This window comes from Periophthalmus magnuspinnatus, chromosome 4 (assembly GCF_009829125.3).
Source record: "Periophthalmus magnuspinnatus isolate fPerMag1 chromosome 4, fPerMag1.2.pri, whole genome shotgun sequence".
NCBI classification, from domain to species: Eukaryota; Metazoa; Chordata; class Actinopteri; order Gobiiformes; family Gobiidae; genus Periophthalmus; species Periophthalmus magnuspinnatus.
The window spans coordinates 29,484,697-29,511,821 of record NC_047129.1 but is presented as its reverse complement, the minus strand read 5'-3'; the positions used below and the strand labels follow the sequence as shown (position 1 = coordinate 29,511,821).

Here is a 27,125-nt window from a genome sequence, read left to right as displayed (position 1 = left end):
TAATTATTATCGATACTAAAGGTAAACTTGGCAATTTTTCTGTTAAATTTACGTTATTTTACGCTATTTTCTGATCTATGTTATAATTCTGCAATGTGTTTTTAAACTGTATACGCCTTCACTACAATCATTTGGATAATTTCAGCTCTGGAGTTGCTAATCTCCACCGAACTAAAGGTAAAATGTACCAACTCGAAACTACCACTTCATGACATCACAAGGTGGAACAGAGCGTTTTGGTCTTTTGAGATGTAGACAAGACTAATAATGCAGGATTACTTAAATATGTATGAATGAAACACAACTCCAGGTGTGTTTTTGATGAGGCAGCAACATTCTAACACCGCGTAAAGCTCCTCCACCTGCTCGTCTCCGTGGAAATGTTGTGGTTTTACCCGGAATGCTACACAGTATGTCATTAAACTAATCTCTCTCCAGGTAATCCTTCCAGGTGCGGATACAGGTCAGATCTAGTCCGTACAAAGAAAATGCAGGTGTTTCAAGGTATGGCATTAAACTGTTTCCCTGGAAATAAGCAGATAACGTCACAACGGAAAGTTTACAGGTCAGATCTGTGGAGAAGTAAGCCTGCGCAAAGAAAGAATGCATGTTTTTCGATGTATTTTTAGTGATGAAAACTGAAATTAAGTAGACAAGATACAAATGTGACATAGTGGAACATTCCAGGTAAAGCAGTAACATCTCCAAGGAAACAAGCCGGTGATGGACTCGGAAAAAGTTACAAAATGAACTGTGGAGAGAAGCAATTGGTCCTAAAACAGAGGTTGCCACATATAAATTTTAAAGCTGATTAGGTTTAGAGTATCACCCAAGTGTATTTTTAGTTTTTAATAAAATTTCAACTAGTCAGGTTTGGCGCCTGGCAGCTCTTTTCTTAATATTTGACTCATATTTCTGGCGTCTCTTCATTTTCAACCATCATATTTTTTGAACAGTGCGAGTCTCAAATCGTACTAGCACTGATTATTGAGAACTTACGAAACACTTGTCAGAATAAGGTACAAAAAATCTTCTTTGATACAAATTGCTATCTTAGGTTTTGATTTAAAAGTGCAGTATGTAACTTTTCTGGTCGAGGGTAACGCCGCCTGGTTGTCCTCATGGAAATGTATTGTTTTGCCTGGAATGTCCCACAGTATGGCATTGAATATAACTCTCTACAATACAAGCAGGTGATGTCATCAGGCAAAGTTACATGTGAGATCTGTGGAGATGTGAGCTGAAGAGTGCATCTTTTAGCAATTAAAAACCTTGGAACAAATGCAAAATAGATAAGTTTAATGCCATACAGTAGAACAATCCAAGTGATGCAGTACCTCCATGGGAACAAGTGGTTTAACCCGGGATCAGAAAAGTAACAGGGTGCACCTTTAATTGTTGGTTTTACACTATGTTCATATGATAAATTTGACTATTCCTGGGTTTTAGATGACATCACCACATTCTATAGGCTAATAATATTTTGAGGTCCAATATTACGCAAAATGAGGATGTCTTGTGAGCTTTAAACCACATTATAATGCTGTTAACTTCTTAAAACACACCTGGAGTTGTGTTTTGTTTCATTCACACATGTTTGAGTAACACTTATTAGTCTTAATTTCTTCTTATTATTAGTCTGTCTACCTTTAGTTTAGTAGTGATTGGCACGTCCAGAGCTGAAATCGTCCAAATGATGGTAGTGAAGATGTACGGAGTTTCAAACACAGTGGAGCACTTCCTGGATTACCATATGACATCACAAGGTGGAACAGAGTGTTTTCTGTTTGAACTCGATATGCAATACAGATTCTGATGATAAAAAACACTTTCTTTAGACAATAGAATGTGATTTTCAACATTAAATGGTAGTACTTTCTTTTATGTTACCATCTAGCGCAAAGTGGAACAAAGTGTTTTCTGTTATTTTAAGAAGAACTCAGCCTAAATATGCGGAGTTAGGGTAGTGTTAAATGTGAGAATGAAACAAAACACAACTCCAGGTAACAACATAGATCAGAAAATAGCGTCATATCGGTTCTTTAATACAGATGGGGACAGCTAAAATCTAAGTTCAACATTTGTGAAATTACCTTTTAGATATTTCTAATAAGAACATAAGACATCACATATTCATGGGTCTGGAATAATGAGAAATTAGAAGCGTTGCCATAGTGTTTAACAATTTGAATAGGGAAAATTCCTCAAAATATACATCCAACAGTTACTCTTTCTGAAAAATCCTCTGCAAAAGACAGCACTCGAGGGTCACAGTTGAGGTCGCTTCAGATGGCGGGCATTTGAACTGTGGGATCCTGGGCTCTGGGGGCTTTAGTGGAGCTCGGCCACGGGGGGACGAAGAGGAGGAAGAGGAAAAGGAGGAGGAGTGTAGGTCTTCATCACGGGCTGGACTTGCCTTTAACCGTACCATCTGGACACACTGGTCTGGTCCAAACACGCAGCAGCAGTTCTGAGCCTCTCACGCCTCCAGAGAAAATAAACAACTCAGCGGAAACCAGAGAGGAGCTGACTACAAACCACCAGAGATGTACGGTATAATGCAAGTGTAATAAATACCAGACAGAGAATCTCCCGTAGAGTGATATAGGCCCTCGCCCTCCAGCGTAGAAAGTCAAATTTGATCAGTTTGCGGATTATTACTATATCGAGTTATCGTTCAAGATATGAAAGTTGGAACAATATTTTTGGGGGGGTCAGTTTTTATCATGTGTACTTTTTCGTTGCAGTACTGGGCAGTTTTTGGTTATTTTTTGGCTATATGATAAGATTTAAGCTGTAAAAAGTTGAATAAATAACTTCTCTGACTCATTACAGATGCAAACTCAGTACTAAAGTGTTTCATTCTGCTGTTTATTTATTGCAGCTCATGATTTTTTAACAATATTGTAGATTTAGAATAGTTTTTGTGGTTTAAATCTGCTCTTGAGTTATCTTGTCAGTGGTACAAATTAGCTTTAATATTATCGTTTGCTGTCTATATTTACTTCAAAATGTGTTATCGTGACAGGCCTAGTTATTACTATAAATAAAAAAACTGTTAAAAAATGTATTGTGACAGAAGATTTGACTTGTGTGTTTTTGTCATTTTTTTTCTGGTTATATTGGGACATAGTTGTTGAAAACTAGGCCATTTTAGAGGTTTTCTTTTTGTTTTGTTTTTTTACAGATGTGTGTTGGGAGGTTGGGACAAGGTACCAGAAACTGGGACCGTCTCCGTTAAAGTGGGTCACCTGGACACGTCAGCCTGGTCAACTTTTCTGTCACTGTTGGTTTTCGGATTCTTGACTGTGATGATGACATACTCTCAGACGGGGGGGGGAACTTTCAAACTCGAGGAATAGACTCGATACGCGATACCGATTCCGACACCATGGTGATAATAAGTAACACTCTATGCGGTTTTATATCTGTATAATCCCTCAGTGGTCCAGGTAGTGGTCCATGGGCGTATACTAGTTCTAACACAGCTCAAAATCGTTCTAAAGCTATTCAGGGCAGGTTAATTTCTGTGACTTTTTTTAGATCAAATCCTGCTCAAATGCGTATCTAATTTCGATACTATTTTTATTAGCGAATAGTATCTGATTTTCAATACTTCTGACAATCCCGACACTCTACTGAGAGTCTATTTTTGCTGGACACCGGAGCCGACCGCAGCCGACCGCAGCCATTTCCCTTAATAAATGAATAGTTATCGTGTGAACAATTGGTCTGGCGTGTGCTGCTTCAACGGCGGTGATTCAACAGTACTACAGAGCACCAGTCCTCGGGTGAGTGTCACAAAAAAACTACTCTGACACCGCAGACTGGACCTCACTGAATATGAACTTTAATCTTCATTCTAACAATATTCATTTTATCTGCCCCTGATCTGTATTAAATATTATTGGATTATAACGCAGCTATTTCCATAATCAGTTTGAGGGCACATATGTCTATCTCCGCTCGCTGGATAATGGCCAGTTATGGACAAAAATACCACTGGCACCATTTGCTGTCACATTCATTGATAATTTACTCCAAATGCAAATATGTGATGGTCAGAGCGAACTTTCTTTGACCTTCATAAAATCAGCACAGATAAACAACAGCACCACACTGCAAATATAAGAGTATACAGTGATATAAAGAGTGACTGGAATACCTAAAATGTATGGGATCTTTTGTTTGTAAGACTAATCAGTCAGGGTCAGCTGCAGCAGACAAGATACATGGAACTGGAAGATCTTTACACCAGATGCCCTTCCTGTTTACATGTTGGATTCAGACACGTTTATTTGAATATCTGCTTATCTTTTTATTTAAATTTTTTCAGCAAATTCCAAATGTTTCGTGTGTTTTGTTGGATAATAGACAAGGAAATGCATTTATGAGGCTGAATGTAAAGCCAAAAAACAATATTCCTGACCAGCAGTGGGCGATATGCCAAAAAAATGCTTATATTGCTGGCAGCTCTCCCAAATGTCCATAGAGATGCATTAGCAAAAACAAAACAAACAAGTAAACAAAAAAAAGATGGTGGAAGAGGAGTGCATCAGAATCAAATCGAAAATGCCATTTGAACGGACACAATTAGCAAATCACATCCATCCATTTTCATCCACTTATCCAGGGCTGGGTTGTAGGGGCAAGATTCTAAGCTGGGACTCCTGAACCTCCTTTACCATAGATGAGGGCAGGAACGTAGATTGACCGGTAAATCGAGAGTTTTGGCTTTCGACTCTGCTCCTTCTTCACCACAACAGTCCACAGAGGCTGCAATTTTTGAAGTACCATAATTTCCTCCAGAAATTGTAATGAATTGTAATTATTTTGGCCACGATGATCGTTGACACCAAATTTCAACACTGTCCCGTGCCTTGCAAAATCGTTGAGCGCAACTCTACACAAACCATCCTCACATTAATTGCTGTGTTGCCGTGTTGTTGTTTTTCTCACTGGTGTCTGCTGTTTCTATGTGAGAGCCGTGTTACTGGGATCATAGATGGAGGAGCAGTCCAGTCCAGATCTGATGCAGGTAGACAGCCTGATAAATAATGTACTTCAGGTTATTCTCAGCTCTGCCAGACAAGATCCTAAGAAAACCTACTTATGAGGAGGAGAAGGAGGCTTGTACATGTAGAGTATAGCTTCTAATGTAACTATATTTAATTCAACATGTAGTACATTAGGCCCTGGATGTAGCATGTACTAGAGAAGGAAACATAAGTGGGTAGAGACACAACTTAGTGAGTTCCTGTTTGAATTGGAACAAATATTCACCATCTGATGTATTTTTGATATGGCAAATGAGCAAAAAGATGAAGTGTTTGGCATCTCAAGAGCAACTTTGAAAACTGTTCTTAAGCACTGGTCGTTTCTTTCACTGTTTTATTCAAAGATTCTTAACAAATCTGTGAGAGGTTAAAGGTGCTAAAAGGTACACAAAATTGACTCTCGTGAGCTTTAAGCCATGTTATAATGTTGTTACATCCGCAAAAACAGACCCGGAGTTGTGTTTGTTTCATTCGCATGTTTGAGTAATCATTTATTATTAGGCTGTTTACATCTCCAAAGCTCAAAATGCTCCGTTCCACCTTGTGACATTATGAAGAGGTAGTTTTCAAGTTATCTTTTGCCTTTAGTTCAGTAGAGATTGGCAACTCCATGGCTGAAATTATCCAAATGATTCTAGTGAACATATAAGGAGTTTAAAAACACAGCGGAGCATTTCTTTTATTGCCACCTGACATCACAAAGTGTTTTCTGTTCCGTTTCAGAATTCACCCTAAATATGCAGGGTTTATGTGTTAAACATGTGTGAATGAAACAAAATTCAACTCCAGGTATGTTTTTAATGAGGAAATAACATTATAACAGATCAGAAACTAGTGTAATACCAGCTGTTTAAGTAGAAAAAGCACTGAATAATGCACTGAACTGAATAACTAACTGAATGGAATGTATTGGAAAGTGATAGATTTTAGCATTTTTTTTGTTTTTTTTGTAACTGTTTAGAGCAAAATGATTATATATATTTTGAATGGCACTGTCCAAAAGGAAGAACATGATCAAGTACCTGAAATAGCAAAATAACAGTACAGTACCAGGGCTGCAACGATTCACCGAGACTAGTTGACTATTAAAAGAATTTAACTATACTTTGATAATAATTGTTAACTGGACCATAGGCCATTGCAATGTTCGCAAACAGAACATCTGCATTCCAAAACTTGGTGCCCTTCCATATGTTAATGCTAATGCACTTTCAATGGGAGAGTTAGCGTTAGCCTCCAAACATCACAAACTACGAAAAATCTGCACTGTTTTGCTTGTGATTACCACCAAAATTAGCATACATACTAAGAACGACCACGAAATAAACACTTCTCTAATGTTATGCTGGACAGTAAGGCCCCAATGTGCAACAGAAATAAATACTAAAATCACAGACTAGTCCATTAGTAAAATAATATTGTTAGCTGCAGCCCTGTAGTGAAGGATTTCTGCAAAGCCAGCAGCAGAGTTCACCAGGTCGTATAGCTGAACCCACAGGGGAAGCAAATTACGGGAGTCCCAAAATAACACGGCGAAGACCCATCATGGAGGCCAGAGCAGCCGGGTGCTCATGGGGCCAAATAGAAGCAGAACATGACAGAGGAAAATGGAGAATCCTCGTGACCTATGACCCACTAAGGGCCAGAGGGAGTTAACAAGCAGCAGTGTTATAGTATTGCTTTTTTCAGTGTTTCATGAGGTTCCTACATTTTACACGAGGGATGTAATCGGCTAAATTCTTGGTTGACTGAAGAGACGTCCTTTCGATCGATACGTTGACTAAAAAGGTAGCGTGGCAGAAGCTCTCAGAACTGTTACTGACCCAAACTGTACCCACAAGACTACACCTCACTCACTAACTTTTCCTTTCTGTTGTTGTCCTGTATAAATCCTCTAAATAAAATGATCACCCAGCTAAAACAAATCTTGGTTGACTAAGACACCATAGACCTATTTATCGACTACACAAAAGAAGGCCCCCACAGCCCTATAGTACACACAAATGTTCAGCTACAAACATCTTAACGCACGAAGACATGATATCCCATTAAGAAACCATTAACATGAGTAAATTAGTCACGATTATGAACCTAAGTGAGCAGAGCCATGCTAACATCTGTGCGCTAGCAGCAATGAGCTAATTCACTCTGTAACAACACGACAAGAGCATCTTAATCTAGGTCATAAAAATACTATATCACCTTTCAATAAATGGTCATCAATGGTCATTTTGGGGTCAATAATTGTTTTTGTTGAAGCTTGAGCTGAGCTGGATCGAATGAGTAATTTTTATAACCTATAATTCTTGTTATTAAAGCGTTTTATTCTGCTATATCTTTACTGCAGATGATGATTGTTTTGTTTTGTTATTTTAATATTGTACATTTAGAATATTTTGTTGGGATAATCCTGCTTTTAGGGTTATTGTGCCAGAATGATGTCTCGTTCATATATCAGTGCGGTCCCCTCTTCCCCTGTAGCGCTTGGAGACAGGTCCAAACACAATCGTCCAATCAGATTTGTTTCTTCAGTGACGCATGTGAAACAAAGGAGCTCATTGGTCAGCTATCAGTTTGAATAAAATCACATTTCTCTCGCATCAGATCAACAGAGTTTGGTGTTTCGCTCGTTGGTTCTACAGAAATCAGTGATGTTTATGTTTATTTATTAAACATGAGACGTAGCACATTAATCAATATGTGTTAGTACAGCACGTAAATGTGCCAGAGTTAGCTTGCAGGCTAATTTTCATCCGCAGTCTCATTGGCAGGTTGATGTTTTTCAGTCCCTTGTGATATTTTATTTCTTTATCATTTGCCTAGTAGCCGCCATAATTGTTTTGATTCTGAAATAGAGATAGTGATGTAAAATGAGGGGGTGAAGGAGTGAGAGTGGAGGAGGAGATGCTGGAGAATGCTAGCTCATGGGCCCATAGGGTACTGCTGCATGTGAGCATTAGTAGGTCAGCCAGCGTCACAACAACTGTGTCAGAGCAGCGCTGTGAGCAGAGCAAACCACAGCTCCAGCCCTGCATGGGGACAAATATACAACAGATGTGTTAATGTCATCCTCCTGCTAAATTATATATATTTGAATTTGAAATATTGTGTAAACATATTGTTTCTACCAGGGGCCTTTTCAAGTCAAAATAAGCATGTTCCATAAACATATTATAGAAATGTATTCCTGGTTTATTCAACACAGAGCACTTTATGCATTACATACACGTTATATGTGGCAACATCACATGAAGAAAACAAGAGCTTATCGGTTTGACCAGTTTTAAATATTATTGTGCAAGAATGGTGACTGTTGGTTTTATGATAACAGTCAAAAAACCCTTAGTAACCAGTACCCCAATGTACATTAGATATGTAATGTAGAGCTGGATGCCCTTAATAGGCTCTGCCAATACTAGCTCACTGTCTCAAATCACCACTTTAAAATAAACACTACCCAATTATTTTTAGATGTCGAATAAATAAAGTGTTGTTTTACTATTTATTATGTCTCAAAATTAGCATTAGCGTTAGCACTGAGACACAAACTCTCTTTTTCTGTGTCCTCCGGTGAAATAATCTTTTTTTGTGTGTAGTGTTTAACATGTTGTCAGCTCAACTTATCCTTAAATATTTATTCATTTTAGTGTGACTCGCCAAAAACCTCACAGAGATAAAATTGGACAGGATGTAGTGACGGTAACAGTGAGATTGCCAGGCGCTATTGTGCACAGAGCCTATAAGGTCTATAACTTTTTAGCGTAAAAAATGTACTTTTAAATGTGCACAAGTACATTTTCTGGGGGAAGATGTTCCACAACATAGCATTAAACATATTCATCGGCTTATAGAGAAGCAGTTGCAGGTGAGATCTGTGGAGAAGCAGGCACCGTACCCTCCATCAGAATTCATGCTTTTCAGCTTCCTGTTGTATGATGCCATTTTGAGGACGGTTGATCACGCAAAAGATAGAATATTTGGCTTAGAATTGTTAATTGCTATGACAACGGTCCTAACTTATCATCATTCTGAAACCCATGGATAGTTACATAGTGCCACAGCATTTTCAAAATATCAAAAATGAAATCCCTCTACTACTGACAAGGTTCATCACCCAAATTTGTGTGACCTTCTAAAATACAAAAAATCTACAGAAAATAATTAAAATTTCCCCCGCTTTACTAAAACGTTATGAACTAAAAGCGATATTTACACTGCCAAACTCATGCACTGGCCTACAGATACCAAATGTTTCCCGTATGTGAACTCGGTGGTTACCTCACGCTCTCCCTCTGGCCTTCTGTGCTGTAGCGACGGCACATTTCTTCCGCATAGTAAACACTCATAAAGGGCTTCATACATGAGCATTCAGAGGCAGCGGTCACATGGTCAGGACTGAACAGCTGTAGGGGTCAGTTCTGCTTGAGTGAGTCTCCATCCGCACATCCAGGCATCAACCCTCACAGACGAACATCGAGATTGACAAAAATCCCAAATGACTAATACAAGAATCACCTTTTTCACATGTACAGAATTAAAGTACAGAGTAAAGTAGCAGTTTTTATGAAGAATAAGACAGGGTATTTGTGGTGGAAATGATGGTACTTCAAAAATTGCAGTATTTTGTCCATTCAAATTGTGATCACAGGATACTGAGGTGAGACTCAGAAATTCTATTAAAAGCTCAAATTAAACAGAGGTGAGACTGAGAGATGTTGGGTATAAAATGGTTCCCAAATAGTCACGAGGTGCTGCTCTTGGAGTCGCGAGTTGATTTCAAGATACTTTATCTATTAAAAATTATGTTGAGGGTGTCACCATGAAAAATTTGGGAACTCCTGCACAGTATTTAGAAGTGACTGGTTTGGTGTGAAATAAAACAACAAAATAAACACAGATAAACGCTATAAGACTTGAAATAATGCATCTGATTTGTCCAATGTAGCTGCCATGTCCATATCAAATACGTAAATAAATAAATAAAATTATAATGTTTTGAACAGTCCATATTGATTCGGCATTTTAACGCCAGATGCCCTAACTGACGCAATACCTTGTCTAGGGACACAACAAGGGGAGGTTTGAATCAATAATCCCCCAGCTGTTGGGTGAAGGGCGAATACACTGCACCACTTTTACCCTTTCAAATAAAAAATAAAAAAAGGTCAGTATAAAAACTCCTTTTGTCATAAATAGGTTTAAGTTAAATTTGTTTTAACTATAACAGGAGGAGTTGAGTGGACAAGGTTCAGTGGCTCAGATTATCTAGCAGTGCCCCTTTGTGGTTGGACACAGCACTGGTTTTTTAAGTTATGTAAACATATGGTTGAAATTTGGGAGTTTGGACAATGCAAAAAAGTGTTTAGAGAAAAGGGTAAAGTAAAACAAATACCTCTCTACCATGTCCAATTCAGTTACAGTAAAGTGGATGTGACAGGAAGGGCATCTGAAAGAAAATCTGTCATGTCACCGTGTTAACTGGTTTGCTGTTGCAGCCTCAAAGCCACATGAAAAATGCAAATGTAGATTACAAAAACATAACTCTGTTTACGTTGAGCATAATCAGGTCTGACATGTTTGAAGTTTGAGTTAGTGAGGGCAGTAGTGAGACATGAACAGGCCCGATGCCAAACTGTGGATTTGTGCATCTCATTACATCAGTCAACACCTCCGAAGGCTCAGATAAGTTTAGCTGGAGTTGGTAAATTAAAGATGATGGGATTAAGACCTAGAAACAAAAATAAAGGTTTTTACACTGAGATTGTGACTGTACATCATTCACTATAAAAGGCATCACGCAAAACTGACTTTTCAAACTTCAAAACCGTGTTATAATATAGAACCTTTCCTCAAATATATCTTGAGCACGTTTTCTTGCAATTAACCACAGTTTAGTAATCCAACAGATTTACACTTTCTCTTGAGCTCAAAACACCAGTTGTACAAGTGATATTTTTACCCTTTTGTGGTTAATATTTAGTACATTCACGCTTCAATCGATAATTGACCCTCGTCCAAGACATTTACACGTCTGTTTTAGCACAGTCCTGATGCATTCTTAAAGTATTGCATGAATATTATTATTGAGATAATGCAAAAAAAAAAAAAAAAAAAAAAAAAAAATAAGCAGGGTTAGCGTTTTTATGCAGAATAAGACACAATATTTTGTTGTTCATGGAGGAAACTGGTACTTTCAAAAAACTGCAGACTTTGCAATTTGTTGATTGCATTCATACAAATTCTGTTTTCATATTGATAGCGATTAATCTTTCCAAAGTTTCTGATGGATGTCTGAAACTGTTTGGCCTGTTTATTGTTACTATTTGTGTGCAGTAAAATCAAACATGTTGTGGAAAGGACGGTTGACTGTTGTTCCTCTGCCTGAGACCTTTGCCATGGCCTGTCGTGTCTGAGCAGCGCAGGGTCAGATAATCCCTTTAAAATAACTAATCTCACACAGCACTACACACTCAGGAGGCTAGCGCTAAAGCTAAAACACGAGCATAAATGGACAGTTCATTTCACAGTTTATCTCAGTGGAGTAGTATCGTCGTCCAGGGATCTAAGTAGTACTTTAAATACTCCATAAAATGTTACTGAATACTATAATCTGCAGTGACTATTCGTCTTTTTGTAGTTATTCCCAGACTACTTTAAAATTGCTAAAGCTGTAGCTGTTAGTGTTCATATTTCATTCATGGTTGTTAGCAGGGAAAAGCTGCATTGAAATTGAAAGAACGAGGTGGATGAACTGTCAAAAACATAGAAAAATGTCCTGGTAATGATGTCACAGTATTCAAATTTCAAACTTTTTGATGCCAGGAAGAAGAAAAAAAAGATACTGTATACCAATGTTTAATTTCAGTCTTGGCACACACCGCTCTGTCAGGTTCTTCTGGTTGACCGGCGCCGGAGATTTCTTCTCATCCAAGATGACAAGGGGTGCAGGCTATCCACTGGCCAGACCTTGGGCTCGTTACGCTGTGGAGCAGGAGTGGTACAGAGTGGGGCCAGGCGCAGCTTGGGGAACAGACTGACTCCGGTGGAGGCACAGCATAAGTGGACAATGAGGGAAATGTTCACGATCCAAACACTACATTTGTTTTGGGGCAATACGAAATCTGCAGGAGGGAAGCAGGAGTCAGGGTCTCCCAGTGCCCTCTTGCTGTCACCAGGAGGAGAGATGGAGTGACACTCAGAAACTGGACCTGCTGCAGTTATTCAGATCAGAGTCGTAAAGATGAGTCACCAGTGAAAATCCAAGCACAAATTAGACTTGGCTAGCAAGCGTTTAGCATTATGCTAAAAACACATCGTGGGTTGTTGACACTTAAATAAAGTTACACTTTGGTAGAAGTCAATTGTTGACTCGAGATGTATTTAAAATGATTCAGTTCATGTAAACAGACTTTTAATAAACCTTGTCTCTGAAAATCATGAAAAATGTGCATTCTTACTGTCAGCAAAGTTGCCTCTCTGCATAACCGACTATCTCCAGATAGATGAGTTTAATGTCATACTGTGGAGCATTCTGGACAATGCAATAACTTCTCCATGGAGACAAGCAGGTGCCTGAAAAGTTACATGTGCACTTGTCATTTGTAATGCCATTATTAGATTAACTGCGGCGTGATCAGCAGGTATGTGAATAAAGTTATCAGCCCTGTCAAAGCGCTCACCTCTGGCCCTGGGTTAATGGGTCTTAATTACCAAGCTCCCATATTAGGCCACACCTCCTCAGTCCAATATATACACACCCTCACAGCAAGAAGGTTCTGGGTTCAACTCCCATGCCACCTGGGCCTTTTTGTTCCTCCTTGTGTCTTGGTGGGTGTCCTCCAGGCACTCTGGTTTGCCCCATTGACCCAAAACATGCACAATAGGTAAAATCCTCCAGCTAACATAGTCCTGATCAAGCCTGTAGCTCCTGACAGGTGTAACCCAGAGACTGAAGGATGGGTCAAATGCAGAGGACAACTTTCCCTGCAGGGACAATAAAGCTAGAGTGGATTCATGGATAATGTCACAATCCAGAAAAAAATGAACACTGCACTAGAGCTGTGCAGCCCCAGTGGAATTGGAGGATGGGTCAAATGCAGAGGACAATAAAGTGCACCTTAAATGAAATAACCAAAACTAAGATAACATCAAAACCTAAAACCTGATTCAAATATGAAAAATGAAATGTGCAGTGTCTATAGCAGTGGTTCTTAACCTCGGTTCGATCGAACCCTAGGGGTTCGGTGAGTCAGTCTCAGGGGTTCGGCGGAGGTCAAGACACACACCCGACTCTCATGATTCGCAGACTGCGAGCGTCTCCAGACACTGGCCATGTCCCAATTCAACAAATGCACTCTTTGATGTGCCTGTCAAAGTACCCGCCCGAAATGAGCCGTTCGAACGGCATAAAAACATAAAATGACATAAAAACGAAGAAAAGGAACAGACTTTGCTGTGAAAATGACATGAGAGTGGCCAAGGTGAAGTCACGCGTTTCTGACCTGGTCTCTCAAAGGCAACAGCAGAAGTCACTGATTTGCAGTAAATATTCATTATTATTCTAGCCTGATGGAAATTAGGGGATGGGTGTGTAATGTTAAAAATAATAAATAGCATAAATATAATAAGTTCATTATTTAAATACATAAGGTTAAAAATTTAAATCATTTCAGTGTGGTAGTATTAAAAAAGGTCATGTCATGTAAAAAGGTATGTATGTAATTTGTTGTGAGTTCATGCACATACAGTGAGTGATACCACAAACCCAAAACTAATGTCTTCAACCATTTGCCTGTCCAGCCAAGACCACACTTACACAGTTCTTGATAAACAGTTTGGAACCATATCCAGTCTCCAATGAAAATAACTCACCAGACTAGCCAATCAAAGTAACACATGGACAGTTTGTGTCATGGCGGCTTACAAATAAAAAAATGACACTGAGAAGCAGCACCGATCTCTGCGTGGAAAAACCCATATCGGTCAAATACTAAATACATTACAACTAGACATAAAATAAAATGCAATGCTAGGCCTGTCACGATAATAACACATTTTGAAGTTTGATATATTGCTGAAGTAAATACAGACGATAAAAATTAATAAAACTTATTTATGCCACTGACATGATAACCAAAGAGCAGATTTAAACCACAAAAATATTCTAAATCTCCAATATTGTAAAAAAAATCATGAGCTGCAATAAATAATGCCAAAGAAGTAATAATAATAATAATAATAATAATAAGCAATAATCTACAGCTTAAATCATATTATATTGCCAAAAAATAACCAAAAATCTCCCAGTGGTGCATAGACAAAGTACACACATAAAATAAAGCAAATATTGACCCTAAATAAATTTTCCAGTTTACATACACTGAATGATAAGTCAATATAATAATAGTGATCATCATGACAGTGTTATCCAACGCACAAACCAGCACAATGAACATATACTTTACTTGTATAGAGGATGCGGAGTGGCGCCGATCCATTTTCCTCGAAGTTTGCCTCACTCTCTCACTGTAAGCCGGATCCACTTTGCCGACAGTCCTGTCTTCCACAATAAAACAACATCACCTGCAGTTCAGCGTTAGTGGTTTTTCGTGAATCCCCGTAGTTCCGGTGTTTTCCTCAGATTAATTTGTCGTTACATCAGAAGCTGGACACTTCCTCGTGCGTGGCGTGCCTATCTGGTTTTTGATTTCCCCAAAGGTTGTGCTTGTTGTGCTAAAATAGCGACAGCTTGTAAATCTATTAGCCGCCTTAGCTAATCCTCTTACTGCAGAGACTCTTGCTCTGTTGGAGCACGGGAGGCCATGACACTAAGTAACAATGATCACACACTGGGGGGGATTTAAGGGGAAGAGGATTCGGCCGCGATACAGGGACCAGGTCTGGAGTAAAGGAAAACCTCAACAATGTAAGACGATCCTAAATTAGATACTGATTTGAGCAGGTGTTGATACTAAAAAAGTCACGTTCAGGGGACAGAACTGAATCTTTCCTTTAGAATGATATTGAGCAGAGTATAGGAAAACATGGACCGCTATGGAACCTACATGGACGACTGAGGGATAACAGGTATAAGGCCACATGGGAATAGATAAAGTACTATTATTTAATGTTGAAAATCACATTCTATTGTCTAAATAAAGAGCGTTTTTTACTATCATCATGGTATCGGAATCGGTATTGAGTATCAGTCTATTCCCTGTATCGAAATCATGATAATACTATTTACTATTACGTGTATTGTAGTGACTGTCAGGTGCAACATGCCTGCACCGAGGTAAAGCGCTGATATAGACTCAGATAGTAATTCTGATTGAGGTAAATGGTCATAGTTCGCGACCTCTGCAGAGCCCACCTCAGCTCAGATCAGCACAATGTAAACACAGGGTCAAAAATAAAAGTGGCGCAGACGCTCTAAACTAAGCCTCTAAACGGCATGTGACATTTTTGCAGGAACAGGGTTAACAATGGGGAAAAGTGAGGGATTAAATACAGTTTGTCTGTCATGAGAAGAAAGCATTGCTTATATGGTATCTTTAATTATTCCAACCATTATTATAAAGGCGTAATTGTATTTTTTTTTACTGTATTTTAAACATAAAGCCAAATCACATAAAACCCTGTTTCACAAAGCAGGTTTTCTCATAACTTGACCATAACCATGACCGTTTGTTAACCTAAGTATGCAATAAAAAGTGTTGCAAACATCCAGTTCATGCAGTATAATTACACACAATTAGATTTACGTAGTTTTTTTATGCATTTATGGACACTACTCTGCACTACTGTAATGGGTACAACTCCTCGCTACTGAGATCATATAAATTCTTCCCAAATATTCTCTAACCAATTACAGATGAGAGCCGGCATCTGGCACCGCCCTTTTTTGGTGATTAAATCTATAAACTTACTCAGCGGTGGTGAAATCTCCGTCTGTTATTCTAAAAACTTTCTGCCAGATGTACAGTAAAAAAGTCCAGCTCTGTACAAGAAAATAGAATAGATGTGTTTGTTTATTGCTGTGATGCGACGTTGAGTGTCTAGAAAGGCGCCGCCTAATAAATCAAATGTATTATGATATATTTTATTGGCCTCATGGAAACAACACTGTATTAATGACATAATTGAATACAGACATAAACAGAGTAAACTTCTTCTACACACTGAGCTCCGCCCTCAGAGTCACAGTCCTGTCGACCCAGTTTCTTGCCTCTCGGGACAGTTTGGCATCGTTCACTCGCGCTCAAACTGGTCCACTTAAGATCAGCTACTACTTCAATCACACTTTGGTTCAACTCGTTTTGCACGTTCGTCTTTATAGATCAGTTAGTCATCAGCCACTCGGGGAAAAAGTCTTGACAGCATAAACAAAGCGAGTAATCTCAAGCCCATCAAAATCACAACTTCACTGAACACTGCAATTACGTAAAGGGACACTGTGTAACTTTTTTGGTCAAGGGTCTGACATATGCTCATATATCTCTGTGGAGACAAGCAGGCGACGCCACGCGGCCAAGTTATGAGTCAGTTCAGCGGAGACACTAGACACAATATGAACGCATGCATTTTTGAGCAATAACACACTTGAAATTGTAATAGGGGGGGAAAAAACGGCAAAATAGATTGATTTAAATAATGCAATAGTGCGGAATATTCCAGATACAAGCAGGTGGTGGACCCCCAACTAGAAACGTTACACACTATACATTTAACTAATATAATTTCCTCTGCAAACAACTAAATATCACTTGTTAATCTGTATAAAAACCTTCCAACTCTGTAGTTTAAACTGCTGCTATTGTATTAGTTTAGCTGTTAAAATTCCAGTCTTCTCTCAATGGTCACTGTTTAAAAAGTGAACAGGATCTAACAATTAATAACAAATCAAAATAAATCAAATCAATAATGAAATATTTTTTACCCCTTAGCTCTTACCTTGGTCATGAGGATGCAGATACAGTCCATACTACGAGCAACATAACTCCCAAGTCTCCATCATAACTTATTTTTGCCATTTCTCCATCACTGCTCCAAAGAGTCCTGTCCTCCTTTTGTCCACGTTCACAGACTGAGCCACAGATGTGTAAAGTTCTGTGTTATCAGGTCAGAGAGGGAGTTTGGGGGAGACACAAACCAGAGACTGTTCCACTTTTAACTTCTCTCGGATACATGACCAGTTAAGAAAAAATACACTAGGAATTACATTTAAAATTAGGTGTAATTAATAGTAATCAAATACAGATCCATACGTTTCAAATTGTTTCAAGCAGCCAATCCTACGTCTGTAAAAGCACATTGTTTGGACCAGAGTTCAGACTTTTGGAGCTGTGGCAGATGAAGTGCTCAATGTTGTTACAGAGGTACAAAAGTTACTCATGTAAAAGTAAAAGCATCACATGAGCAAATCTACTTAACTAAAAGTATTTAAGTACTCATTTAAACATGTACTTTAACAGTAAAAAGTAAAAGTATTTCACACAAGCGCTGCTCATTTGTTAAATGTAGTGATATTGATTAAAATGGATACATATTTTGGTTGACAGTAACAATACGAATCAATTTTCTAACTTTTCTTATGAATTTTGTGTATTTATTTTTGTTTGCTCAAAGCCGAAGCTTGAACTTGAAAACTTTAGTCATGATGTTACCACAAACATGGGCAAAATAACCCCTCAAATCATATGAAAAGTACTTTTTACTTTTCTGTCCAGTTCAAAGATGCAGTGGAGTTGAAAGTACAGATACTGGTCTCAAATGTCTTTCTTACTGTTATGCAAAAAAACTTGCCTAAAATGTAGTGAAGTAAAAGTAAAAAGTGTCATCTGTAAAATGTACTTAAGTAAGTACAGATACCTAAAAATTCTACTTAAGTACAGTACTTTACTGCTTCGTTGCCTTCCACCACAGCTTTGGAGGAATATATCAGCCTACTGTTTGGGTTAAATTGTTACTGATTAAAAATGTCTTGTTTATCATCACAAAATTCACACTTAACAAAAATGCACTAGAGCCACTGCTGCTTAGGCCTGTCACAATAACACATTTTGAAGTTTGATATTTTGTTGAAGTAAATATAGACGATAAACGATAATATTCAAACTAATGACACAATAACCCAAGAGCAGATTTAAACCACAAAAACTATTCTAAATCTACAATATTGTTAAAAAATCATGACTTACAATAAATAAACAGCAGAATGAAACACTTAAGTACTGAGTTTGCATCTATAATGAGTCACTGAAGCTCAAATTTGATCATACAACCAAAAAATAATGAAAAATCTTCCAGTACTGCAAAGAAAAAGTAACGATAACTCGATGCTGCCCCACTGTGGCACCTAATATTCCCTGCAGTTTCTTATCCAATTGCTAACCAACATGTAACACGTACTTTTTTTTACTTCATTGATGTGTGTAAATAACTGTATGAATGACAACTGATGCGTAACACAACATTATTCAGTATAACCATCCCCCATCGTTACAGTTACAGCAGATCCACTCCTATTATGTTCAGACAAAGCCCAGCCCACATTAAAGGCCCCAGTTTTCAGAAACATCAAGCATAGCAACAAAAGCATACGTTCACCCAGTACACACTTATTATTATGAGTTTTCACTGCGCAGCAACGCAAAGTCATCATCTAATCCAGCCATTTGTATATGAAATCCAACAAAAATTGGAAAAGTATAGGTTTGCTGTATTAATAATGCAACAAATCAATGTGCGACCGAGCAACATCTGATACTAGCAAGAAAATATGCAATATATTCACTGTTCTAACCAAATATGAAGCTTAGCACAATGATAACGGACCAGCACAGATTTTACAGTGAATTAGCAATAAACTACATCATATTCTGGTGTAAGAAAACAAACAAAATTTCTTCTGTTTGTTTATTTCCTGAACACAAGAGCTACCGTAGGCCGTGACTCAAAAAAAGAGCAAAACAACAGCAGTCTCAAATCACTAAAGTTAGTCTCCAAAACAGACCAGGAACTGACGAATCAACTTGTCGGCATAAGAACCAAGTGTCACATATAAAAGCAGTTACATTAACAACAACACATAAACAGTTACAAGAACAACAAAAGGTGTCAACTCTGAACTAAACACAAAACACCAGATCGTTACAATATGAATATGAAATAAAAGTGTTCCAAGTATTAAATAAAGCGACAAGCCAGACAGCTAAAGTCAAGTGAGGTAAAATCACAGTGTCTTACCTTGACAGGAGTCTTTGGAGTTTGCACTGGTTTGGGGCTGACTGGGCCAGGAGGGGGGCTGGTGGGGGACAGTTTACCCGAACCAGGGCTCTTCGGGCTGGGACACAGATCAGAAAGAGAAGAGTAACTTACAGGGCTCATATTACGCTGTTTTCTGATTTGTGTTATGATGTTGTTTCCTCATCAAAAACATAGAACTACCAGGTGTTTTGTTGTTTCTTTCACTTCTTCCACCTTGTGATGTCATGTGGTAATACAGGAAATGCTCCACTGTGTTTTTAAACTCCATGCATCTTCACTAGAATCATCTACAGCTTCATGACATCACAAGGTGGAACAGAGCATTTTGAGCTTTGGAGATGTTACAGACTAATAATAAAAGTGTTACTCAAACATGTGTGAATGAAACAAAACACAATTCTGCGTAGGGTTTTTCAGGAGGCAACAACATTCTAACCCACTTGTAAGTTACACAAATTAATTTAAAAAAAAAAGAAATCTAATAAAATAAAATAATTAAAACCTCTTACCTCATGAGGGGCCCTTTGGCAAACGGCCCCAGGCTGATGGTCGGACTGATCCCGCTGTAGGTGAACTTTCCCTGGGTCGATCCGCTCGGGCTCTGTGCTGTGGGGGTCCCTTTCTGTGACACTGCTTCTTTACTATTAGAACTTGGACTTTTGGGCGTACCGTTATGGGATGGCCCTTTATCGACCGGAGACGAGGGCAATAAACTTTGGATGGTGCTTGAAACCAGGGCAGATACTGTAACTTGTTCCCCCGTGGTCACTGGAGGATTGGGCGAGATGGTGGAGTATTCAGACGCGGGGTCGGACACAACCAAATCTTTTCCTCCGTTTCGTGACAGTTCTTTCAGATTCTTGTCGTTCATTTGGTCACCGGCAGATGTGGCAGATTTGGCATTAGCGGGAGGTGGAGGGGCGCGGTACTTTTTGCTCGGTTGTGATTGCAGTGGTGTCGTAGTTGGTTTAGCTGGTTGGACTCCAGTGGGTATGGGAGGAGCAGGGGACTTAAAGGACATGGGTTTCGGGGAGATTTGGGGTTTTGTAGACTCGCCGGATGCTCTGGGGGTGAGAGGGGCAGGTGAAGGGGCAGACGACGGGGTAGATGAGGGGACATGTTCTGGGTAATCCACAGGCTGGACTCCAGAGCTCTGACTGTCAGATACGATGGTCAGCTCGTAGTACTCCTGGATGTCTGCAAATAGAAAGGCAAAAGTTTAAAGGTCCTATATTACACCAAACTGACTTTTGTGAGCTTTAAGCCATGTTAGAATATCGTTACCTCTTCAAAAACATACTTGGAGGTGATGGAAGAGACTATTAACTGATCGTAGTTGGCCCTGAAAGTCTCATATTTGAACTTTTATTTAAACAAAGCTGTTCTGTAGTTACAGAAATAACAGCTACATAACACATTTGGATCAGTTTTGATTTATTTTAAAGAAAATAAAAACTGCACCTAGTAACTTTTCTGGTGGAGGTTCAGTCAACCGCATGTCTCCCTGGAGCTGGCATTGCTTTGCTGGGAATGTTCCACAATATGGCATTAAACTTGTCTATCTTCAAGTAGACCAGCTTAAGTTACAGGTCAAATCCCCACAGACACAAGAATTCATGTTTTTCTCAGTAACACAAACAAATGTAATCCAAGACAGACGTTTAATGCCATGCTGTGGAACAATCCGAGGATCTGCTTAAGTAAAAGTATTAAGTATTAAAGTACCTGTATAAAAATGTACTTAAACAGTAAAATTTAAAGTAAAATTTTGTGGTCTATAATAAAGCTCCAAATGCAGAGATTTTGATATAGATTTGTGCTGAATTTGGTTCAAAAAAATTATATCAATATTTTTTTCTGGTTTTATTTGTTTGCTCAACTTATGAAGTTGATTAAAAAAATAAACCCTTCAATCTTTTCAGCAGGCCTCAAACAGAAATAAAAAATGCTTTTACTTTTCAGTCCAGTTCAAAAATATAGTGGAGTAGAAAGCAATGAAACCTCCTCTCAAATGTAATGAAGTAAAATAAAAATAAAAAAACTTAAGTACATTACTTTACTACTTTTACTTCATAACGTTCCACCACTGTTTATTTATTATATTTATTTTCTATTTATGTGAAATCCCACAACCTTTCCATGAATCATCTCGTTTTCTTTAGTTTTCAAATACATTTAGCTAAAAATGGTTTATGCATTGGCGCCCTCTTGTGGTAGCCTCATCGCACTGCAACCTCCATAAAACAAAGTTGTTCTGGAAACTTGATTCTTTTCCATTTACAAATACAGGCTTCACTTCCTTTTTTTGACTTGACAGACTTGACTTAGTAGCAACTATATTTAAGTATTTAAAGGCTGCAATCAGAAATACCACTGTGTTCATGTTCTGGGTTCACGTGTCACTGGTTTAGAAATGGATCAGGGTTTACTCAGAAAAACTAAAGGAGAAATTGTTGACATAGTTTTATTGTCAGAGCGGTGAAAGGTTATAAATATAAAACAGGAAGTATTGCACGCACAAACATGAAAGAACCGCTGGAGCTGAAGGAGTGGCTGTGGAGGTGGGACATGAACCAGTTTGTTCTGTTTACAACTAGAGATTTTAACAGGTACTAGGGCTTAACTGGTTAAAGTCAAACATTTTTTCCCATGACCACTGCAGTACACATGTTGGGTTTTTTTTAAATCCACCACTGGCCAATAACAGAGGTGTATGTTGTTTTGAACTTAAACCTACAGTATGCAACTTTTTGGCCAAAATATAAAATAATGTTAAAGCATGTTTGTTTGTATTTTGTTTCATTTTGGTTTTATTTATGAAAACAGAAAGGAAAAACGTTTGCGCGGGCTTGCATCTCCACAAACTTGACTACTTTCCACTTTCAAGGCTCTCAAAGCACTTTACACGCACGCATTAATTCATCTGTGGGAGTTGGAATCGCACAGCCAACCTTTGGATCAATGGACAAAGGTCAAACTTCGGAATTAACTTTCTATTTTCATGGAATCATGTCTAGAAACAATCCCCACGGTGAACAGGGAACAGTGAAACAGGTGGGATGCATTCAAGATGGCACTTTAGTAATCAAATGTTTTTAATTCAACTTAAGAAGAGCAGAGGAAGTCACTCAGGATCAGGCTAATCCTCTTTACAGCTCTTTGTGTGGCTGTCAGTTTGACCAAAATACTTTTTTGTGAGTGACATTGGTCATAGTCACAGCAATAAATCAGATTATTTCATTATTATAATTAAAGTAAGATATACTTTACTTTATTGTCCCCATTGTGAAATTCGCCCTCTGCATTTGACACATCCTTCCAGATCTTGAGCTAGACTCGGGACTACCTTAGCTGGAAGATTGTAGTAATTGTGTATGTTTTAGGTTTATGTAATCGTTACTTCATTTAATACTTTTAAAGCTCTGTGCCCATTTTCCCCAGTCATTTCAAGCAAAAGTGTCTTGCCCCAGTACAGATCTATTGTATAAGCCGCTCTTGAGGTCAAAATGCGACCACTGCGTACTACCTGCATCTGATTATAAGGCATTTTATTGTCAGGAAGTGTGTGTTAGCATGCTAGTTATTGTTAGTATTACCATAACAGAAGAAAAAAAAAAAGCTCTGGCCTCTGAAAGTTGTGTAAAGCTCTTATAAACTCATTGTGGCAAATTTAAGTGAAGGCCAAACACTTATAATGAACTGCATTTTTCACATTTTACAACTATAAAAATCTGATACTGCAAGTTAAAGTTTGTATGTTAGTTTGTGTTTTGCAGACGTTTTATAAGGTGCAAAGAGACTGAACTAAAAAATGCCAGTTGTGTAGCTTGTGGTTGTGGTTTGTCTTAAGGCCCTTGTGAGGGTGTGGGATTGTTTTTATCTGACTCTAAACTATTTTGTGTTACGTTTTGCTTTTGAGTGAAAAGTTCTTAATAAAGTTTGATTGACTGAAGCTAGAAGAGACTTGTTTTCATCCAATGTAAAATACACTAAATATAACTGTAAGACTAGTGCTCATAATTGGTTTTAGCTGCAGTGGTCAGTTATACATCTATACTCAGTCAAGGCAGTTACAGTGTCAGCTTATTATTCAAGATATGAAAGCTGAAACAATATATTTTGATGCTCAATATTTGTCATGAGTAAAATTTCTTTGCGAAAGTGAGGTGTTTTTTGCCATTTTTATGTAATAAGGTCAGGTTTGAGCTGTGGAGGGTAGAATAGATCACTTCTATGGCTAATTATCGGTTCATTCTGCTGTTTATTTGTTGCAGCTCAGGCCTTTTCAATGATACAGAATAAAAAGATTCTTACATTTTGTCAGTGACTAAAGGTATTTCAACATTATCGTTTATCACAATATTTCTCTGTAAATATATATCGTGCTTCAAAATGTGTTATCATGACAGGCCAAGGCAGATAAGGTATTTTATTCAGTAGAGATAGAGTTATACTTGTAAGTACGTGTTTCTACAACGACAGCACAACACACCAACTGACAATGAATCACTTCCTACATTATTCACTGTTCTTTCTCTTTAGTAACTGTGTTTAGAGTTGAAAATCTGAAGAGGAACTGAGCCTGCAACAGAAAACACTAGACCAAAGTCTAGGTCAGGGTAACCCCTCTTCAGTTTGTGTTCTTGTGAATCTATATTAAAAGTGTCATATGCTCTGTGTGGTTAAAATAATATTGTTCATCAGCAGTAATGACCTCAAAGAAATTATTAGGTTCAACATTTGTGATTTTTTTCCCTTGTAGTTCTTTTCTAATGATTTTTAAATTTTTTGTGTTAAGGTGCACAGAGCTCTGACTGATAATACAGGAATTCATGAGTGAGTTGTAGGTCACAGGTGACACCACATTAATATGTAACATTTTATTGAGATAGGGCCAAAACTTACATAATGTTAATCAGTAGATTGTTTTGTTTAGTTGGATGATTATAGTTTGATAATTAAACTCTATCCCCAATACCAAATAAATCAGCAGGTCTAATATTTGTCCAAGATATTTCATTAGATAACACTGTTGATTAGAGTCGCTTTAGCAAATTATATTATTATATTGTTTAATCCTGGTCTATTTCAAACCTACAAACACTTCAAGACAGAAATTGGTCCACCCAAAGGACAAAACCCTGAGCCATAAACAATAATGTAACAGTAATGTAGTCTACTCCATTCAGTGTAGTGAAGAGTGCAGTGAGTGTTATATTGGAGAAACTAAACATTCGCTCCATAAGAGAATGTACCAACAGCGTCATAAGACCAGCTCGTGTAACAGTGTTGGTACATTTGATCACATTTTACCATCTGAACCTTCAAAACCATCATGTTTGTGTGTCCTCACCGAGCAGTGCGTTGAAGAGCTGGCTCTGAAACACGTTGATGACCCTGTCCAGGCTGGAGTGGAGCTGTGAGTCGTCCTCTTCTCCCGAGCCCTGTCTCTGCTCCAGTTTGAGGCGGTACTGCTGCAGGAGCTGCAGAGCACGCTGAGCATCTGGACACAAAAACACACCTTTAGCACAGCTGTCCAAATAACTCCACTGTACAATATCAATTAGTACGGGTGGGACTAGACACAATTTTCATAAGATGCACCGCCAACCTGTGGGTCAGTGGATGTGACCGCTCAGCCAATGTTTTTGTCAAGAGCGGGATTTGAACCGCAGTCTTCGGATCATTGGGCAAGCACGCTACCGGAACAAAACATTACAATAGCCCAGAGTGGACATTTAAAACACACCCGGGAGCATTCACATTTGAGCAAAGACTAAAATATGAACTGAGTAAACTATACAAGAAACCCATGGATTTCAGAGCATGTGTGTAAATCTTAAAATGACAGTGTTAGGGTCTGTATTAAACATATAGATGAAGCATAAATTCTACCACTTGTCACTCGTCCATGTAAGCCAATCAAAATCCACTAAATTTGCTTCTCTCCACCAATCTGCATCCTTTTTTGCACGATTTTCTTGTCGAAAGTCAGATGTGAAAAATCTGAAATGAATCAGATCGCTCAAATCAGATGTAACTGTTAACATGATATTTCAATAATTATTCCAGAAATCAGGAGGTCCTAAGCCATGTTATATTCTTACCAGAAATCTTATCAGAAATATACCTGAAGTTGTTTTGTTTCATTCACACATGATGATTTTAGGGAAGTACGGAGTTTAAAAAAACAGTGGAGCCCTTCCTGTAATAACACATGACATCATAAAGTGGGAGAGTGTTTTCTGTTTGAGTGAAGAACTAAATGTGTAGGGTTTGTGTGTTAAACATGTGTGAATGAAACAAAACACAACTCCAGGTCTGTTTGTAATGAGGCAACAACATTATAATATAGATCAGAAAATATCGTAATATGGGCCATTTATAACACAAATTATATCAATGATGACAGCTCTGGCTTAACGTCTCAATTTTATTTTATTTTAAAAAGTATTGGATTATTTCAATGAAAATGTATCCTGGTACTTTACTTTGATCTTTTCTTGGATTTAGTAATTAAAATACATGTTTCCACCACTCAAAGACCAATATCCTTACTGCTTGAAAGTCCAGGGTGCATCCTGCCAGGAGAAAGTTACCTGACGGAGTAAATGATTAGTGAATACGGGTCAAAGGGTCACATTACATATCACTGGTTATAAATGTGATGTGATGCCTCCTCGTCCTTACTGTGAGTGTTGCTTGCGCCTGTACAAACCTTATTCGGCCTCTTCCTGCTTGTTTCTATTCCACAGTATGGACTAAAACCGTAGACTGTACACACAAATGGACATAGCTAACCTGCTAGCTGCCGCGTTCCAAATAGAAAGTGATCACGGGTGCGCTCTACATGATCCTGGTATTTTATTTCTCTATTGTGTCTGTAAGTCAAGATATGAACATTAATAACAGACAACTCAGGCAGCTTCTTTCCCCAAGGTCGCTCCCACTAGCGTTAGCAACAGGTTTGATTAACAACGCCCGTCCCCTGCTCAACCAGTGGTGCGGGCAGGAAGGGGCACTGTCTTGAACAGCCTCACTCTGGATTGGCTCTTTAGCTGCTCGTGGTCAGAATTCCAAATATAACCGCTAGCCTCGATGAGCTTCATTTGACCGGAGCTGAAAGCTATGGGCGATGTCACACTCACTCAGTCCACTTCTTTATACAGTCTATGCATAAAACCTAACAGGTGACGTGCCATCTCGGGAAAGTTACACACTGTTCCTTTAAGATAAATGCTGAATCACTAAACTATATTCAAAATACACAGATGGTGATAAAAGCTGTATTTGTACATTGACAAATTTATAGTGTTCTACATCATAAAAGCTTTTACGCTAATGGAAACTCTGTGAAATATGAGCAAAACGACATATGGTCAATAGTATGTGTACAGTCTATAGATCTAACGCAAAGGGCAGGAGTGGCAGGGCATCAGGGTGAATGACACAGCCTCGGCCTTCAGAATGAGTCAATAAAGTTACTACAACATGAGGGAAACCAGACGTCCCTATTTACCCAGAACAGTCCCAGTTTTGAGCTCTGTGTCTTCTGTTCCAGCAGATTTATCCAAAACCAGTGATTTGTGCAGTTTTATACAAGAAATGTCCCGGATGTCCCTATTTTTGTCCAATCTGACCCATGCCAGTCGTAAAGAGAGCATTATATTGTCATTTGTTTAGCTAAAATACAGAACATGATGCTTGAAAATGAGCATAAGGCAAAAAATGCAATGACAGAAGTTCCTCAGGTTATATATGTACCGTGATACATGCTTTTTTCACAATTTTTTTTTATAG

At 38.4% G+C, this 27,125-nt stretch overlaps 1 protein-coding gene across 3 annotated transcripts in view; it reads right to left on the bottom strand.

Annotated features, from left to right (window-relative positions):
- LOC117369720 (discs large homolog 1-like protein) overlaps window positions 1-27,125 on the bottom strand; it is a 162,105-nt gene that overhangs the window by 131,728 nt on the left and 3,252 nt on the right. For all 3 annotated transcript variants that reach the window (XM_055221459.1, XM_055221460.1, XM_033965047.2), the window contains exons 2-4: window positions 24,679-24,828; window positions 19,835-20,522; window positions 19,305-19,401 (exon numbers count right to left, since the gene is read on the bottom strand). In XM_055221459.1, coding sequence (XP_055077434.1) covers window positions 19,305-19,401; window positions 19,835-20,522; window positions 24,679-24,828 — 935 coding nt within the window. The remainder of the gene's footprint in view (window positions 1-19,304; window positions 19,402-19,834; window positions 20,523-24,678; window positions 24,829-27,125) is intronic.